This window comes from Podarcis filfolensis (genome assembly GCF_964270895.1).
Source record: "Podarcis filfolensis genome assembly, chromosome: 16".
Classification (NCBI taxonomy): domain Eukaryota; kingdom Metazoa; phylum Chordata; class Lepidosauria; order Squamata; family Lacertidae; genus Podarcis; species Podarcis filfolensis.
The window spans coordinates 9956953-9975257 of NC_139620.1; the positions used below are offsets into that span (position 1 = coordinate 9956953).

Consider the following 18305-nt stretch of genomic DNA (forward strand, 5'->3'; position numbering starts at 1 on the left):
AACTTCTGACTGTTCCCAGGGTTCCCTGGGCTAAAACCAAGTAGTGTCCAGCTTAACCCAAGAAACATGCCCATCTAGTTCCCATGTTTTTCCTTTTTTTGGTTCTGCTGGCATCAGCAGTGTCCTGCAGTGCTCTGGCCACTTCTCCCAACCCTGCTAGTGAATCTTTATCCCTCCCCCCCCCCCCCCCCGCCACTGCCACCACATCTCTTAGAAACAGCTGGTGGCTGCCTATTTAAAATAAAATTTAAAAATCTTTCCATGAAGCACATGGGGATTTAATTTGGGGGTGTTGGGTTTTTTTTGCATCTTAAATGCAAACTGCTTTACCTCAGAGTGAGCTGTCCTGTGGTGATGAGGAGAGCATTTTTGGCTAAGGGTTTTTCTTCCTTCGGTCTCTTTCTCCCATTCCCAGCCTCTAAGCTACAATTTTGTTTGTTTGTAGAAGAAGACAAGATCTGTAGCTGAATGTAATCATCTCTGCAACACGCACCATGCATTTAAAGCAGCCCTCCGAAAAACAACAACCCGAGAATTGTAGTTTAAGGGCCCTGAGAATTGTTGCTCTCTGAAAGGGTAAACTACAGTTATTAATATTGGGGGGGGGGGGAGCGGAGTGATGTGCTTTTAATATCTCTCTCTCTCTCTCTCTCTCTCTCTCTCTCTCACACACACACACACACACACACACACACACACACCCCGAGCGTATCTATAGTAAATGTTGCTAACTGTATGTCCTGACATACCTTCTCAGGAGGGAGAACGATTCACCCGGATCAAAACAAACCTGTTCCCATTTTGGGGAGGGGGGGCATGAAGAAGACCCCCCTCCTGCCACCCTCCCACAGTGCTCTGGAGCAGCACCCAGGGGTGAAAATGATGTTTGGGGGGGTAGTATCAAGCATCCTATCATAATGGAATGCACAGGCTGGAGAAAAATGAGGTTGTAGCAATAAATTATTTTGAAACCAGGCTCTCGTTTATATTCCTTTTAGAGACTTTTGTATACTCCTTTGTTGTATGTTTACGCTTTTACTTGCATACAGTTTTTTGGCCCAAATCCCCCAACCCACCCTGTGAAATTGTGTTCTAGGCTGTCTACATGAAATACTCATCCAGTCTATCAATAAAATTCAGAGATGGAAAGAAACTAACATAAAAAAAAGTCCAAATTGTAAATTAAAATCCTTTTTCTGCAAGGAGCTTAAGATGGCATATACAGTGGTACCTCGGGTTAAGTACTTAATTCGTTCCGGGGGTCCATTCTCAACCTGAAACTGTTCTTAACCTGAAGCACCACTTTAGCTAATGGGGCCTCTTGCTGCCGCCGGAACATGATTTCTGTTCTCATCCTGAAGCAAAGTTCTTAACCTGAAGCACTATTTATGGATTAGCGGAGTCTGTAACTTGAAGCGTATGTAACCCGAGGTACCACTGTATTCTTTCCCTCCTCAATCCTCCTATGAGGTACGTTAGGCTGAGAAACAGTAAATGGCCCCAAATCGCCCACTAAACTTCACGGCCAAGTGGGAATTTGAACCCTAGGCTCTCAGGTCTTAATTATTAAATTTATATACCACCCTTCATCTCTAAATCTCAGGGCAGTTCACAACATAAAAACACAAAATGAGAACGCAAATTGCATAATAACATAAAAACCAAACCAATAACCCCAATCCCACAAACACATTTAAAAGGCTATAGTACAGAACATTAATCAGCCAAAGGTCCAATTAGAGAGAAAAGTGCCCACCTGGTCCCTAAAGATCTGTAATGAAGGTGCCAGGTGAGCCTGGGTAGGGCAATTCCACAAACGGAGCCACTGCAGAAAAGGCCCATTTTCGTGTGGCCACTCTGGACCTCTCATGGAGGAGGCACACAATGAAGAGCCTCAAATGATGATCACAAGGTCCGGGGCAGTTTATATGGGGAAAGGTGGTCCTTGAGGTATTGTCCTGATCCATTTAAGACTTTATAGTCAAAACAAGCACTTTGAATTGGGCCCGGAAACTAATTGGCAGCCAGCGCAGTCGAGCCAGGATCCGTGTAAGATGCTCACATCGTCTTGCCCAGGTGAGCAACCCGGCTGCTGAATTCTGCATCGGCTGAAGTTTCTGAACCGTCTTCAGAGGCAGCCCTACGTATAACAAGCTGCAGTTGTTTAACCTAGAGGTTACCACGGCATAGACATCAGTTGTTGGGCTATCTCTGTCCAGATAAGGGCACAGCTGGGATACCAGAGCCTCAAGGGACAGCACAGGACCCAGAAGTACCCCCAAGCAGACCCAGACGGGGGCGGGGGGCATATGGGCCACTTGGCCCGCGCCTCCGATTCCAAAGGGGGCCTCGGTCAGCATACATTCCCTATGTATTTCTAAAAAGCGCTTTTGTAAATCTATATTTTCCATTTTGTCTTTATATGCAGCTATGGTTCAAGCATGGGACGCGGGTGGTGCTGTGGGTTAAACGACAGAGCCTAGGACTTGCTGATCAGAAGGTCAGCGGTTCGAATCCCCGTGATGGGGTGAGCTCCCGTTGCTCGGTCCCTGCTCCTGCCAACCTAGCAGTTCGAAAGCACATCAAAGTGCAAGTAGATAAATAGGTACCGCTCTGATGGGGAGGTAAACGGTGTTTCCGTGCACTGCTCTGGTTCGCCAGAAGCAGCTTAGTCCTGCTGGCCACATGACCCGGAAGCTGTACACCGGCTTCCTTGGCCAATAAAGCGAGATGAGCGCCGCAACCCCAGAGTCGGTCACGACTGGACCTAATGGTCAGGGGTCCCTTTACCTTTACATTTATGGTTCAAGCCTTAAAATTATTTGTCAGCATAACTTTTGTGAAAATTATTTTTATACTTACTTATTCATAAGACTTCAGTTATCCCCAGGGTAAAAATAAAGGGGGGGCACATTATCTACCTGGCCCGGCCCTCTGCCTGGCTCTGCAAGGCCCCGCCCCCAAGATCCATACCTTGCGAGACGCCTGCACTGGGCATGGTGGGTTGGGCCAGATGACCTCTGAAGACTCCTCCCAAGGATTGCAACCCCGCCACCCTCCAGCCCAAGCCCATTGGCACGACAAGAGTTAAGGCGGAGAGGCGAGGCGAGGCATTGATGGACGCTGGCTCCTCCTACCCGGACTGGGGTGAGCTCAGCCAGGGAGGCTGCCCGGAGCCGCAGCGTTATAGCACTGGGGGCTGGACCAAGTCTTGCAGCAGAGTCTAAGGAGAGACAGAGAGGCGGCAGGTGAGTGCATTTAGCGCTGCAGATGCAGCTGTGATGGGCACCGGTTGGGAGTGGGGGCGGTCAGCATAAATGTGTTGATGGATGTCTCTAGGAGGGAGGGAGGAGGTTTTGGGGCGAATCCCATGACCAGGGAGAGCTGTCTATTATATCCTTCCAGCCCCCTCCCTCTCCAGAAACCTGCAATGCCCAATAATAGGATGCGATCGCACTTGGGGGTGCAAACCTCTGCCCCACCCGTCCACCTTATCCGGGCTGTTTTGGAGACCTGTGCCCACCTGAACTGCAGGGGACGCACCCTTCGGAATTCCCATTAAATCCAGGAAATGTATTGAATCCAGGCAACAGGGAGGGTGTCCCTTTTTTGAAAAAAAAAAAAATTCCCTGCCCAAAAGCTTTCCTCGCAATTATCACTAAATGCTTTCCTGCAAGACACTCTCCGATCGATGTGCAGTACAATGGAAACAAACCCGAAACAATTGCATATATTGAAATAGGTGGTGTACTGATGCTCAAAAGGTACTCTTGATTTTACCTCTTGTTCCTGGGAGGTGGTGGGGTGGGGGGGGGGTGGGCGGTGGAAATCCCACCCCCAGCCCAACAAGGGGTGACCACTGAGCCCGGCGTCTGCGCTGTGCCCCTCCATCACCCCCCTCCCATTTTCTTCCTGACTTGTTTACCACCATTGTAGGCATGGAGGTGACCCCCCCATAAAATGCACACACACTTTGACTCCCTCCCTTTGCATTACTAACAGGATGGTTGGCATCGAGGGTGCACCTTTCGTTTGCCCACCCACCCAAAGAGCCCCACGCAGCCTCTGCAGTGATTTGGCTTTCTTCCTGCAGGAAGGGATGGGCCGGTGGCGGCTGTGATGGCTGGAGGATGGGATGGGCAGTGTCTAGGTTTGTACAGAGACGCACAGATCCTCACGTCTCTCTTTCTCTCTAGCTGTGGGATACTCCATCTCTCTCCCGTCTTTGCTTCCCTAAAGAATCATGTCGCTGGAGAGCCTCTGCCAATCCGTGCAGACAATACTGGGTGGGTGGTGCAAAGCTCTGACTGGGTACAGGGGTTCTGCATCCCTTCCTAGGACTATCTGCCGTTCGCGGAGGAAAGGCACTCTGCACTCTCTCAGAGGCCACATGCTCTGTCTTGTCCTGGTCTAAACCTGGATTGAAAACAGATGCCAGGAGCCAATTATTGGGTGTAAATTCCATCTTAGCACGGCCGTTCTGTATCCTTCTATCCCTCCCAATTATGGCCCAGTCCTCTGGGGAGAGGCATACGTGAGACCTCGCCTCATTTTTACCCTTAAAACATCCCTGCATGGTAGGTTAGGGTCAAGAGACCATGAACATGTTGCCCAAGGCCGCCCCACGAATGGTAAATCTGGGGTGGGGAGCATGGAAAGCTGCCTTCTTCTGAGTATCTAACTCAATACTGCCTACACTGGCTGCCATCAGCTTTGTCCATGCCTCCCCCCACAAGTGTACGTCAAACCTCTGGGTTGATTCAGGACAGGCTGGTGGCCATTTTTAACGTTTTTGTTTTCTTTATTTAAAAAAAACCTCATCTGCTTTTGCTGTTTTTATTTATTTGCTTGCGTTGTGACCCATCTTGAGCCCCTCAGGAAAGAGTGAACTATGGGCAGATCCATAACATATATTTAAATCACCGTGATTTCCCCCCCAAATTTCTAGAAATTATCATTGCCACCCACAGAGCTACAATTTCCAATATCCTTACATACCCTGCAACATTTATCCGATGAAAATAGGAAAATTCTATTCCATAATCATAATCATAATATTATTTATACCTCGCCCATCTGACTGGGTTGCCCCAGCCACTCTGGGCAGCTTCCAACATATATAAAAACAGAATTAAACATTAAAAAGCGAGAAACTTCCCTTCACAGGGATGCCTCCATACCCCACAACATTTCTCCAATGAAAATAGGGACGTCCTAAGAGAAAGTGGAGGGACACGGGTGGTGCTGTGGGTTAAACCACAGAGCCTAGGACTTGCCAATCAGAAGGTCGGTGGTTCGAATCCCCGTGACGGGGTGAGCTCCCGTTGCTCGGTCCCTGCTTCTGCCAACCTAGCAGTTCAAAAGCACCTCAGAGTGCAAGTAGATAAATAGGTACCACTCTAGTGGAAAGGTAAACGGTGTTTCCGTGCGCTGCTCTGGTTCGCCAGAAGTGGCTTAGTCATGCTGGCCACATGACCCGGAAGCTGTACACCGGCTCCCTCAGCCAGTAAAGCGAGATGAGCGCCGCAACCCCAGAGTTGGTCACGACCGGACCTAATGGTCAGGGGTCCCTTTACCTTTAAGAGAAAGTGGGACATTCTGGGATCAAATCAGAAACCGGGACTATCCCTGGAAACAGGGTCACTTGGAGGGTCTGTCCTTAACAAACTACAGTTCCCAGAGTTCTTTGTGGGGAGCCATGTGCTTTAAAGGTGTGCTGGAAATAAATAAAATGTTTCCCCGGCATCCCCTCCCCAATCCCTGCCTATCTTAGATAAGAAAGGAGGATCCTATGGTCCTCTAGTTGTTTCTGATAGCTTACAGATCCCATCATCCCTCACCATTAGCCATGTTGGCTGGAGACTGATGGGAGCTGGGCGGCAAATATCATCTAAAGGATCATGCATATCCAAGGCCTTTTAGATGCTACCTGTGAAATAACTAGGCAAGATATTCCCATCATGCCCTGCTTCAGAATTGCTGACCCCTGTTTAGATGAAAGTATGGACCCAGAATTTGCCAAGCTTGTGATAAGGGTTGTCTTGAAAATGATATAAAAACTGTCTGGAGGTTTCTGTCCTTGCCCAAATCTCAAATTATGTGTAATTTTCTCCATTATTGCTATATTCCAGAGTGAGTGATACTAAGCATCTAGTGTAAGATTGGGGGCTATTTTCCATTGAGTCACAATTACTATTCAAGCTGCCAAGATTATATATAAAGACCACTTGTATACACATGTTTTTCCCCCAAGTTGAGACTGGACAACCACCTATCAGGGATAGGGTTAAAGGAGATTGTCTTTAGGCTTCCTTGAAAATCTATGATTTAGCCATCCCAATGTGATTTACTGTAATATTGTCCCCCATTCTTTCTCCCTCTTCCTCTCTCACAGAAACACACACATGATTCTCTGGTATGGTTCAGTTACACATAGCATAAGCCTAGGCAAACTCTATAAGAAAACCACATTAGTATAGTTTATTGCATTCAGATCCCACCCTTTTCTCCAAGGACATACAGGGTTTTAATCCCCACAAGAACCCTATAGGGTAGAGCAGCGTGAGAGGCAGTGACTGGCCCAAGGTCGCATCCAGTTAGGTTCATGGGTGAGCTCTAACCACTAGGCCACACAGTCCAGATAAGTGAGATTTACTTAAGACGGTTGCTGTCCTGGTGTCAGTGATGTCACCTAACCCTGAACCTTGTCACTAGAACCCAATGGGTCCGTCCAATGAAACTGAACGTTGAAAGACCCAGAGGAGACAAAAGGATGCGATTCTTCACGCTGTACATAAACTGTGGAACTCCCTGCCACCAGATGTTTTGATGGCCGCCGACATGGATGGCTTTAAAAGGGGATTAGACAAATTCGTGGAGGATAATGAGGATACCAGCGGCTACCGGACATGGCGGCTGTATGTTATTTCCAGTCTCAGAAGCACCATGCTTATAAAAACCAATTACTTGGAATCACAAGTGAGGAAAGTTGCTATTGGACTCAGGTCTTCCTTGCAGGGTTCCCAGAGGCATCTGTGGGAACAGGAAGCTGGACCAGATGGGCCCTTTAGTCTGATCCAACAGGGCTCTCCTCTTGTTGGGGAGAGAGTCAAAATCCTGATTTTGGGGGCAGCTGGTCCCTTGAGCTGAATCTGGACTAATTTGCAATGATTCTCCAGGGTTTCAGGCTTCCTGGAGACGCCAGAGATTGAACCTGGCAACTTATGCATGTAAAGCAGATGCTCTTTCCCTGAGGTACATCTCTTCCCTTGGCCCCGGGTTCAAACCCCAGCAGCTCCAGGCTGGGTAGCTGAAAAGACCCCCTTCTGAAACCCTTGAGGGCCTCTACCAATCAGAGTAGACAATGCTGAGCTCTATTGACCAATGGTCTGGCTCAGTATAAGGCAGCTTCCTATATCCCACTAAGAAGGGGTTGTATTGGATAGTAGCCACTTAGGGGGAAAAGATAAATGGGCTTCTATTCAGTATGTCCCTTTCATAGCTCAGTGAGGCTGGACTTAAGCGAGATTGGATGCTGTAGTCCAGGGGTCAGCAAACTTTTTCAGCTGGGAGCCGGTCCACTGTCCCTCAGACCTTGTGGGGGGCCGGAATATATTTTGAAGGGGGGAAAATGAACGAATTCCTATGCCCCACAAATAGCCCAGAGATGCATTTTAAATAAAAGCACACATTCTACTCATGTAAAAACACGCTGATTCCCAGACCGTCCACGGGCTGGATTTAGAAGGCGATTGGGCCAGATCCGGCCCCCGGGCCTTAGTTTGCCTACCCATGCTTTAGATCAGGGGTCAGCAAACTTTTTCAGCAGGGGGCCAGTCCACTGTCCCTCAGACCTTGTGGGGGAGCAGACTATATTTTGAAGGAGGGGGGGAATGAATGAATTCCTATGCCCCACAAATAACCCAGAGATGCATTTTAAATAAAAGGACACATTCTACTCATGTAAAAACACGCTGATTCCTGGACTGTCTATGGGCCAGATTGAGAAGGCGATTGGGCCGGATCCGGCCCCCAGGCCTTAGTTTGCCTACCCATGCTCTAGTCTCACCTAACACTCCACCCTTGGCTGAGTGCCAATATTTTCCTAAAATTGGGGAACCGACTGCTGTCTCCCCCATTTCCAGAAATAGGTCAGATCCAGAATTGACTGGCATTTGACCCCAGCATCTGTTTTTGTTTTAAACCTCCTTAGTAAAGAGTGCCTCTGAACTTACACAGAGTGCCTTCAGTGCCTTTGGACAAGCAGAAACAATTACATCTCTCTTTTTGAAACTGGCAATGACTCGGAGTTGAGAAATCTCCCTGCGCCAGCCTTGAGCTATCTTCCTTCTTTGTCCCCTCGCCTCTCGAGCAAGAGCACTGATGCCATTGGCAAGCTAAACCTCTCCAGGACTGCACCCAGTTTGGATGTGAAAATACTGTATACATGTTTTGCTCTTCTTCTTACCGCTTCTGCAGAGACAGTCCTGCATTGTCCTTGAGCGTCTGGTGTTTTGTTTTTGAAAAAATATTCTCCCTTTTCCTTTCTTCAGGAGGGTATTATGGTATAAAAGGCAGGGATGGTGGCAGGTGGGGAAGGGGAATAGAGAGGAGGGGGCAGACCCTGCCATGTGACAGCCCCCGTTGTCATGAGAACTTAATTTCTCTTTCTGAATTATTGATGGTTAACGTACGATGAGAAGGAGAGAGCGGATGCAAATCCTCCATCCTTTCTACCGTCTGCCGTGCAGCAAGGGACCTGGACTCAGTCTGTGATCGTTTGCCCCCCATCCCAATGCAGTTTCCTGGAGTGCTGGCTTTGAAAGCACATGGACTTTATTTTCTTCTTTAAAAAAATCATATTGACATCTCTTAGCCACAACAGGGAAACAGAATATTCATATTTAGAGAGCAGAGGGGGCTGTTTCCATCACGCTCTGTCAGGGAGCCTTTTAGAGGCATCTGATTGGCCACGATTGGAGACACGGTTCTGGGGCAGACAGCCCATTGGTCCAGCCCCACAGAGCATTAACAGGGTTTGGTCTATCAAGCATTGTTAAGTGTCAGTCAGGTCTCCCAGGGGGAGAAGGACATAGCTCTCCTTTGCATGCATAAAGTCTCAGGCTCAGTCCCCAGGTAGGGCTGCTGGGAGAGAGAGACCCCTCGAGAGCTGCTGCCAGTCAGTGTAGACAGTATTGAGCATAATGAGGCAGCTTCCTACGCTTCGCTCTGAATACCAGTTGCAAGGGAAGGCTGTTGTCTTCAGTTTGTGGGCTTCTCAGGGGCAGTTTTTGGAAACTGAAAGATAGCCTTGATCAGATCCAGGAGAGCAGTCCAGCTTCATTCCAGTGCCTTCATGCTCATTGGCCAGAAATTTGGAAATTGGGAGGAAGTTTTAATCCTTGTGGACCAAAAATCACAGAATTGTAGAGTTGTAAGGGACCCCAATGCGGGTGGCACTGTGGGTTAAACCACAGAGCCTAGGACTTGTCGATCAGAAGGTCGGCGGTTCGAATCCCCGTGACGGGGTGAGCTCCCGTTGCTCGGTCCCTGCTCCTGCCAAGCTAGCAGTTCGAAAGCACGTCTAAGTGCAAGTAGATAAATAGGTACCGCTCCGGCAGGAACGGCGTTTCCATGCGCTGCGCTGGTTCGCCAGAAGCGGCTTAGTCATGCTGGCCAATAAAGCGAGATGAGTGCCGCAACCCCAGAGTCGGTCATGACTGGACCTAATGGTCAGGGGTCCCTTTACCTTTACCTTTAAGGCACCCCAAGGGTCATCTAGTCCAACCCCCTGCAATGTGGGAATATGCAGCTGCCCCATACAGGGATCGAACCTGCAACCTTGGCGTTATCAGCACCACGCTCTAACCAACTGAGCTATCCAGGCTGAATTTTTGTTTTGAAATTTGAACTGCATCTACACACATAGAACAGCCTATGCACATTTTATGCACATGCGGTTTCCTCTTTCCGTCCCTTTCTGTGGGGAAGTGAGGCGGGTTTCCACCCCTGTTTGGGCAATTGTGTGTAAGTGCCCCTCCTCAGCCCCAGGGAAGCACTGAGAATGCTCTGTTAAGATATTTGCCTCTCGAAAAACTACATTTCCCAGAATCCTCTGGGAGAGAGAGAGAGAGAGGAAGGAGCTCTTGAAAACCGTTTGTGATCTACAGGGAGATGCTGTTCTGGTTCCTGTGCACTTATATTCTAACAGACCCGTCTCTGTTTCATTACAACAAAACAGAAATGGGGAAGCTGAGACCGTCCAGATGTTGTTGTTGGACTCAAACCTCAGGAATGATGGGAGCTGTGACTCCCACAACATCTGGAGGGCCACAGGTTCCCCATCTCTGCAACAAAACGATACAAGAAGAGCTCTTCTGGATCAGGCCACATGCTCATCCAGTTCAGTATCCTGATCTCACCGTGGGCAACCACATGCCTGCAGGAAGCACACAAACCCTGCCTTTGATTTCCTTATCATCTGGACGTTCCATTTATCTGCCATGCCTGATACCCATTGATAGACCCGTCTTCTCACACAGCCTAGATAGCTCAGTTGGTTAAGAGCGTGCTGCTGATAATTCCAAGGTTGCAGGTTTGATCCCTGTATGGGACAGCTTTTTATTCCTGCATTGCAGGCAGTTGGACTTAGATGATCATAGAATCATAGAATCATAGAGTTGGAAGAGACCACAAGGGCCATCGAGTCCAACCCCCTGCCAAGCAGGAAACACCATCAGAGCACTCCTGACATATGGTTGTCAAGCCTCTGCTTAAAGACCTCCAAAGAAGGAGACTCCACCACACTCCTTGGCAGCAAATTCCACTGTCGAACAGCTCTTACTGTCAGGAAGTTCTTCCTAATGTTTAGCTGGAATCTTCTTTCTTGTAGTTTGGATCCATTGCTCCGTGTCCGCTTCTCTGGAGCAGCAGAAAACAACCTTTCTCCCTCCTCTATGTGACATCCTTTTATATATTTGAACATGGCTATCATATCACCCCTTAACCTCCTCTTCTCCAGGCTAAACATGCCCAGCTCCCTTAGCCGTTCCTCATAAGGCATCGTTTCCAGGCCTTTGACCATTTTGGTTGCCCTCCTCTGGACACGTTCCAGTTTGTCAGTGTCCTTCTTGAACTGTGGTGCCCAGAACTGGACACAGTACTCCAGGTGAGGTCTGACCAGAGCAGAATACAGTGGCACTATTACTTCCTCTGATCCTCAGAGTCCCTTCCAATTCTATGAAATGTAAAGGGGTATCACGTTTGTGGCTGTTCTGTCACCTTAGCTTATTCTTAAAACCCTATTTATTTTAAAAACCTCATTAAAAAAAACCCACCTTTTAGCGCCATCACATCTTGTGGCAGAGGGTTCCATAAGCTCACTGTAGCATGTGTCCTGACGGTCTCTTCAGCCCTGTATGAGTTTGGCACCATCTGCACTACACATTTAAACCTGCACCATACCACTTTAAACAGCCATGGCTCCCCCCAACCAGCCATGGAATTTCCTCCCCACCAGCCATCTTCATGTTGTAGTTTCCATTGTATGCTGAAGATCCACCTCATTACCCTTCAATAAAAGCATCATAATAGCCTGCTAGAACAGGCCAAAGCCCCATCTAGTCCGTCACATTGTTCTCAACAGTGGTCAGCCAGATGCAGGTGAGAAACCAGTACCCTTGACAGGTGAGAGATATACATTTTAGAACCCACCTAACTTGCCCTGCCAAGGAATGCGGGTGGCGCTGTGGGTTAAACCACAGAGCCTAGGACTTGCCGATCAGAAGGTCGGTGGTTCGAATCCCCGCGACGGGGTGAGCTCCCTTTGCTCGGTCCCTGCTCCTGCCAACCTAGCAGTTCAAAAGCACGTCAAAGTGCAAGTAGATAAATAGGTACCGCTCCGGCGGGAAGGTAAACGGCGTTTCTGTGCGCTGCTCTGGTTCGCCAGAAGCGGCTTTGTCATGCTGGCCACATGACCCAGAAGCTGTACGCCGGCTCCCTCAGCCAATAAAACGAGATGAGCGCTGCAACCCCAGAGTCTGCCACGACTGGACCTAACGGTCAGGGGTCCCTTTACCTTTACCTTTAACTTGCCCTGGAGTCTTATGGTGAAGGGTAAGCAAGAAATTGAAATAATAACAATAACAATAATTAGATAGACAATTCTATATGGCCCCATCTGCACTGTACATTTAAAACAGTATAGTACCACTTTAAACAATCATGGCTTCCCTCAAAGAATTCTGGGAAGTGTAGTGTGTTAAGGGTGCAGAGAGTTGTTAGGAGACTCTCCCCCCCCCCCCCCGTTCCCCTCACAGAGCTACAACTTACAGAGTAGTTCAACGGTCAACCTTTCTTCCCAGGGGACTTGGAACCAAAGCTCTGTGAAGGGAATAAGGGTCTTCCAACATTGCTCTGCACCCTTAACAAACTACAGTCCCCAGGATCCCCTGGGAGAAGCCATGACTGCTTAAAGTACAGTGGTACCTTGGTTTACGAACTTAATCCATTCCGGAAGTCTGTTCTTAAACCAAAGCATTCTGAAACCAAGGCGTGCTTTCCCATCGCAGCGGGGGGCTCAATTTACAAATGGAACACACTCAACAGGAAGCGAAACATGTTCTTTTTCCAAGGCAAAGTTCACAAACCAAAACACCTACTTCTGGGTTTGCAGCGTTCTTAATCCAAGTTGTTCATAAACTAAGCTGTTCTTAAACCAAGGGACCGCTGCAGTATAATACTCCTTTCAAATGCACCATGCAGATGTGGCCTAAGATAAACCTAAACTCTGTTATGATTATGTGCTCTCCTTATTTTCCTGTTTCCTGAATTTTGCCTCCACTCAGAAGCTGGCTTTGCCTTTCACAGGGAACTTCGCAGGGCACCCTGGCGGGTGACATCCAGGCAGAGCCGACGGACTTGAGCGCCACCCATTTCCCCCTCTCGCGTTCCGGGACCATGCAGTCTCCGAAAAAGGGCCTGATCTGTAACCTGAACCACGTCCACCTGCAGCATGTCTCCTTGGGTCTCCACCTGTCGCGCCATCCGGAGCTCCAAGAGGATGCCAACACGCTGGCGCCCCCGAGAGACCGGGTGGGTTGCCAGGATTGCCGCGGTCACAGCGGCAACACCTGCGAGCTGGTAGACGCCAACTCCAACAACCCGTCCCTGCCTTGCCGCTGCTGCGACGGCCACACGCTGCATTCGGATCTCAAGCGAGGCCTCCAAGGTCAGCCTCTCTCGCCCAACTGCCTGGCTCTGAAACGTGAGGAAGAAGAGGAGGATGATGAAGAACAGGAAGAGGAGGAGGAGGAGGCAGGTTCCCCGTCGGAGCTGGGCTCCTCATCAGTTAGCAGCTCCTCAGATATCAGCCTGGACGAGAGCCCGGTTTCTGTGTACTGCAGAGAATTTCCTTCTGAGGAGTCAAGGAGTCCTGAGAACCAGCCCAACATTGTCCCCTTAGAAGATGCTCGCAGCATCCTTCCCCTGGCTGACTGCAAAGACGAAAGCTTGAACCTCAACACCCAGATCGGCGAGCCTCGCCCGTCCCGTGTCTGGGACAGCCCCGACAGCTTGTGCAGTGGTAGCTCGCTGGGGTCCACGCCTGACATGTCTTCTCCGTGTGCGGAAAGCCCGGTCAAGTCGCCCCTCGCTGATTCCTGCAGGGCTCCCTTGCCTGTACCGCCCCCGACCCGTCCCTTCAGGGCTCCCCCAGCCGTGCCAGCCCCCAAAATCAGCCCGGAGCTGGATTCAAACTGCAATGCTCTCCCGAGCCGGGAAGCAGAGCCCGGAAAGCTCTTAGTGGACATCAACTCGAACCAGGCTGCTCCGCCGAGGCCTCGTGTTTTGAGCGGCCCTCCACCGGTGCCCCCCAGAACGAAGAGGGGGCTTCAGGGGTTGAGGCGAGGCGAAGCAGGGAAGCCTGCAGTGGCCCCGGCAGACCTGCCGCCCTGCCACGGCGACCCGCAGGCCGCGGGCAGCCGGAAGAACATCACTTCCTTCCACGAGTTGGCGCAGAAAAGGAAGAAGGCCGCAGCATTGGTGGGTCCCCCACCTCAGACGAAGAAGGACCAGAGCGACTGGCTGATTGTCTTCTCCCCTGACACCGAGCTGCCACCATCGAATGAGCTGACGTGTGGCGTGGCCCCTTGCCGGGAGACGCCTGGGCCCCCGACTCCACCCTCAGAGCCGCCAGCCAACCCCGCCGGCCAAAGAGGGGTGACCACGTTCAAAGAATTGCGCTGCCGGAAGCAGAAGGCCCAGGCGCCCGTGAAGATGGGCACCCAAACCCCATGGCAAGTGGATCCCGGGAAGGGGGTCCCCGACGGGAGCGCTCCGCCGGAGGTTGTTGTGGAGCCACCACCAAGCGGGCCCTTCAGGCCCCCGAAGGAAATCCCGCCCCGGAGGAGGAAATCCCGCCCCGGGCTGCAGCCCATTGTGGAGGGAGGCTTTGAAGAAGGAGAAGACGGAAGGATGGAGGTGAAGGCGTCTGATCGAAGCTCCAAGGGCCCATCCAATGGGAGAAGGGACCCCTGGATGCCGGGGAAGGAGGAGAGAGGAGAGAGGAGTTTTGTGGAGGGTAAGGCTTGGATGATCTCCCCAGATGTGGAGGCTCAGATTTTGGAGAGCGGGTGGACCTGGTGCCTGAAAACAGAGCCACATCTGTACCTTACATTTAAAGCACTTTTGCACCGCTTTACACAGTCGCTGCGTCCCCCAAAGCAATATTGGAGAATGTAGCTTGTGAGGGGTGCTGAGAGTGATTTGGAGGCCACCCCCACCATTTCTCTCCCAGAGCTGCCGTTCTCATAATTCCCTGGAAAGAGGGGTTGCTTGATAAATCACCCTGGGAACTGTAGCTCTGTGAGTGGAACAAGGGCCTCCGAAAGACTCTCAGCACCTCAGACAAACTACAGTTCCCAGGGTATTCTTTGCGGGAAGCCATGACTGTTTAAAGTGAATTATAGGTCTGCAGAGTTGTAAAGGACCCCGAGAATTGTATAGTCCAGGAATCTCAACACGCAGCCCCCCATCTAGTTTGAAATCACACCAGACCCTGCTTCGCTTTGGAAATACCCTAGCAGTTTTATTATTATTTTACTTATTAAATTTGTATACCACCCTATACCCTTAGCTTTCAGGGCTGTTCACACAGCGGTTATTGCAAGTATTGTGTAAGGAGGCAGCTAATGGGGGCCAGGAAGGCACTGGTTAAAGCACATTAGTGGTTCCTAGTTCCTTATTTCCACAAAAGTTTGAAAGAGAGCTCAGTCAGGAAATGGAAGTTGACGTGCCTTTTAACCTCTTCCCTCCCCAAAACACCAACCAACAAGCCTTAGCCTAGCAAATACCATATAACCCTATGACTCCCTGTGTGTGTGATATGGGGATTGTAAAAGATGTGGTTGACTAAGAGGGGGAATATATCTTCGGGGTGGGCGCAGGGTGCTTGTTCTCCTCAAACTTCATATCTGCATGTGTTTCACTTTGGGAATTGTAGCTCTGGCAGGGCACTCAACTCTCAACACGCTTAACAGACTACAATTCCCAGGATTCTTTGGGGGAAGCCATGACTGTTAAAGTGGTATATTAGTACTTTAAATGTATGGTGTGGGTTCAAATCCTCCACTCTTCCTGTGAGGCACAGCGGGTGACCTTGGGCCAATCACTCTTTCTCTGTGTGTGCGTCTCACTCTCTCTTTGCTTAAATTACCTCACAGGATTCTTGTGGGGGTAAAATGGGGTGTTTCCCCACAACCACTATGTATATTCTCCTAAATGGAAAACTAGGATTAAGAATGGAAGCAGAGTGTGGAGTCTCCATCCAAACACAGTGCTCATAGCATTAACACTCCATTAGATCTTCCCACTCCATTAAATTCCCAGGGAGATCTCCAAGCCACAACTGTGGGCCCAACACAGCAAGATAAGCACCTTCCAGTATCAACCAACCCCACTCCCAGCCTACTTTGGCCTATTGTTCCCCATCTGGGGAATTGGGGGAAAGGCCATCCATTTGTCTCCATGGCAACAGGGCAACCTCTTTGGACATGTAAATTGCAGAACTTAACAGGCCATTAGAAAGTACTATTAAGATAATGATCTTACAAAGAAACTTGTCTGACCAGATCAGCAGGTCTCTTCTTATAAATTATCATCCCAGAGGCATTATCTAGACTGAACCCCACCCCCCAAACCTATAACAATGTGTTATTTGTTTTTCCTGGAGTGTTTAAGGTCATTTCAAAGCAGGAATGTGGTCTGTGACTGGGGCGCTCACATATTACGTTCAAAAGAGTGTGCCACCTATGTGCTCAAGTAGTATACAAATGAACAAGTGTATACTTTGGCTGTGTACATTCGTTTCACCCAAAGCACAGTTAAAGCAGAGGACTTTACCCCCAAAGAATCTTGCAGTTTCCTAGCACCCTTAACAAACAACAGCTCCCAGGTTTCCTTCAAACTGCACAGCGCAGATGCAGTCCTTTTTTTGCACAAACATTAGCACATTTCCAGGGACATCTTGTGCTTTTGTTCGGAGTGGCGTCTGACAGACACTCGCTCTCCACTTCCATCTCTGCTCTGCTATTGTGAGTTTTTAGTTGGTTTCTTGTTTTGCTTTAATAGAATGAAGAAATCAATGCCACCCCTACACCTTTCTCTCTGTCTCACCAGCCTCTAAGGCACACCTTGAATCTGGTTACCTGGCCTAAAATTAATAAATAACCAAAAGGAGTTGCTCTGATTGGTTAACGTGGTTGTCAGTCGGAGCTAGGGGAACTTCTCCCGCCCCCTGCTGCCTGCCATCCCTCAACAACACACACTCATGCACTTCTGTTAACAGGAGGAAGCAGGAAGCAGATAACCGCTTTGCATTTCTCTTCCTGGGCTGACAACCTTTGCAGTACTTTCCCTTTCTTTCTCTTTCCCCGGAAGCAAACTGGATCCTGGCCCCTTCCACTCCACCCACCCCTAAAACGGGGCAAGATGTGGGGGCGACTGTGGAGCTATAATCGGCTGCCTTTTCCTGGTTTGGAGAGAATCATTTGTTTGTTTTTTTAAGGTAATGTAACTTCAACGGCCCACGTCATCGTGGCAGCGGTGCACTTAGGAAATTTTAGACTCTGAACTTCAGAGTCTTTTGTGGATTGAGGCCTGTGTGCTCTCTTCAGATAGTACAGTGGTACCTCGGGTTAAGTACTTAATTCGTTCCAGAGGTCCCTACTTAACCTGAAACTGTTCTTAACCTGAAGCACCACTTTAGCTAATGGGCCTCCTGCCGCCACTGCGCCGCCAGAGCACAATTTCTGTTCTCATCCTGAAGCAAAGTTCTTAACCCGAGGTACTAATTCTGGGTTAGCGGAGTCTGTAACCTGAAGCGTATGTAACCAGAGGTACCACTGTAATGTGGATTACTTTGTGAGACTTCAAGCCAAACTTGCTAAATTTCAGGGTGGGGAAGTTTCTGTTCCAGATTGGGGGCTTTGGAACATAGAAAGCTACCTTCTGCTGAGTTAGACCACTGGTCCATCTCCCTCAGTGCTGTCAACACTGACTGGCAGCAGCAGCCACTCTCCAGGCTTTCCAACCCTACCTGAGATGCTGGAAATTGAGCCAGAGACCTTCGATTTGCAAAGCTCCGCCATTGAGCTGTGGCCCTCCCCAGAGTTTGAGACAGTGTCTACTGCCAGTCCTACCTGGAGAACATAGAGAGCTACCTTATAGATCAGACCACTGCTCCATCTACCTCAATAATGTCTACACTGACTGGCAGCAGCACACACCAGGTCTTCAGGAAGGGGTATTTTCCCAATCCTACCTGAAGATGCTGGGAGTTGAGAACATGGGACCTTCTCATAAACCGCTGAGAGGCTTTTCTACAAGCAAGTAGTCTATACATTTTGTTAAATAAATTAAGATTAGAAAGCATTAGCATTAGTCTCATACCTGGAATCGCTTGTAACTAACAAACAAACAAATCAGCACAGTTTTGACATCCATGGTTAAAATCAGTGCAGTTTTGAAAGATTCAGTTCTGCCATCTCAATTCAAAATGGTGTGCGATTGTATCCAAACATAGCAGGGGCGGATTGTCTCTTTTGGATGCCTGAGGGCTTTTCCTACACCAGACAGGGCAAGCTTGTGACCCTCAAGATATTTTCGGTCTCTCAACCCTCCTCAGCCCAAGCCAACAAGGCCAGTGGTCAGTCAGGGAAAATGGGAGCTGGAAGTCAAGCAACAAACAGAAGACTTCTCAGGCCATATTCACACCATGCATTTAAAGCACTATAAAGAGTCACGGCTTC

The 18305-nt window shown here is 49.3% G+C and overlaps 1 protein-coding gene across 3 annotated transcripts in view; it reads left to right on the forward strand.

The window, feature by feature from the left end:
- Positions 1-3135: 3135 nt before the first annotated feature.
- The window catches only part of RUSC1 (RUN and SH3 domain containing 1), a 33812-nt gene continuing 18642 nt past the window's right edge, over positions 3136-18305 (forward strand). For 2 of the 3 annotated variants that reach the window (XM_083590966.1, XM_083590968.1), the window contains exons 1-2: positions 3136-3248; positions 12868-14578. In XM_083590966.1, coding sequence (XP_083447092.1) covers positions 12958-14578 — 1621 coding nt within the window. In that variant the 5' untranslated portion in view covers positions 3136-3248; positions 12868-12957. Of the gene's footprint in view, positions 3249-12845; positions 14579-18305 lie in introns of all 3 variants that reach the window. The other variant, XM_083590967.1, reaches the window with a different exon arrangement.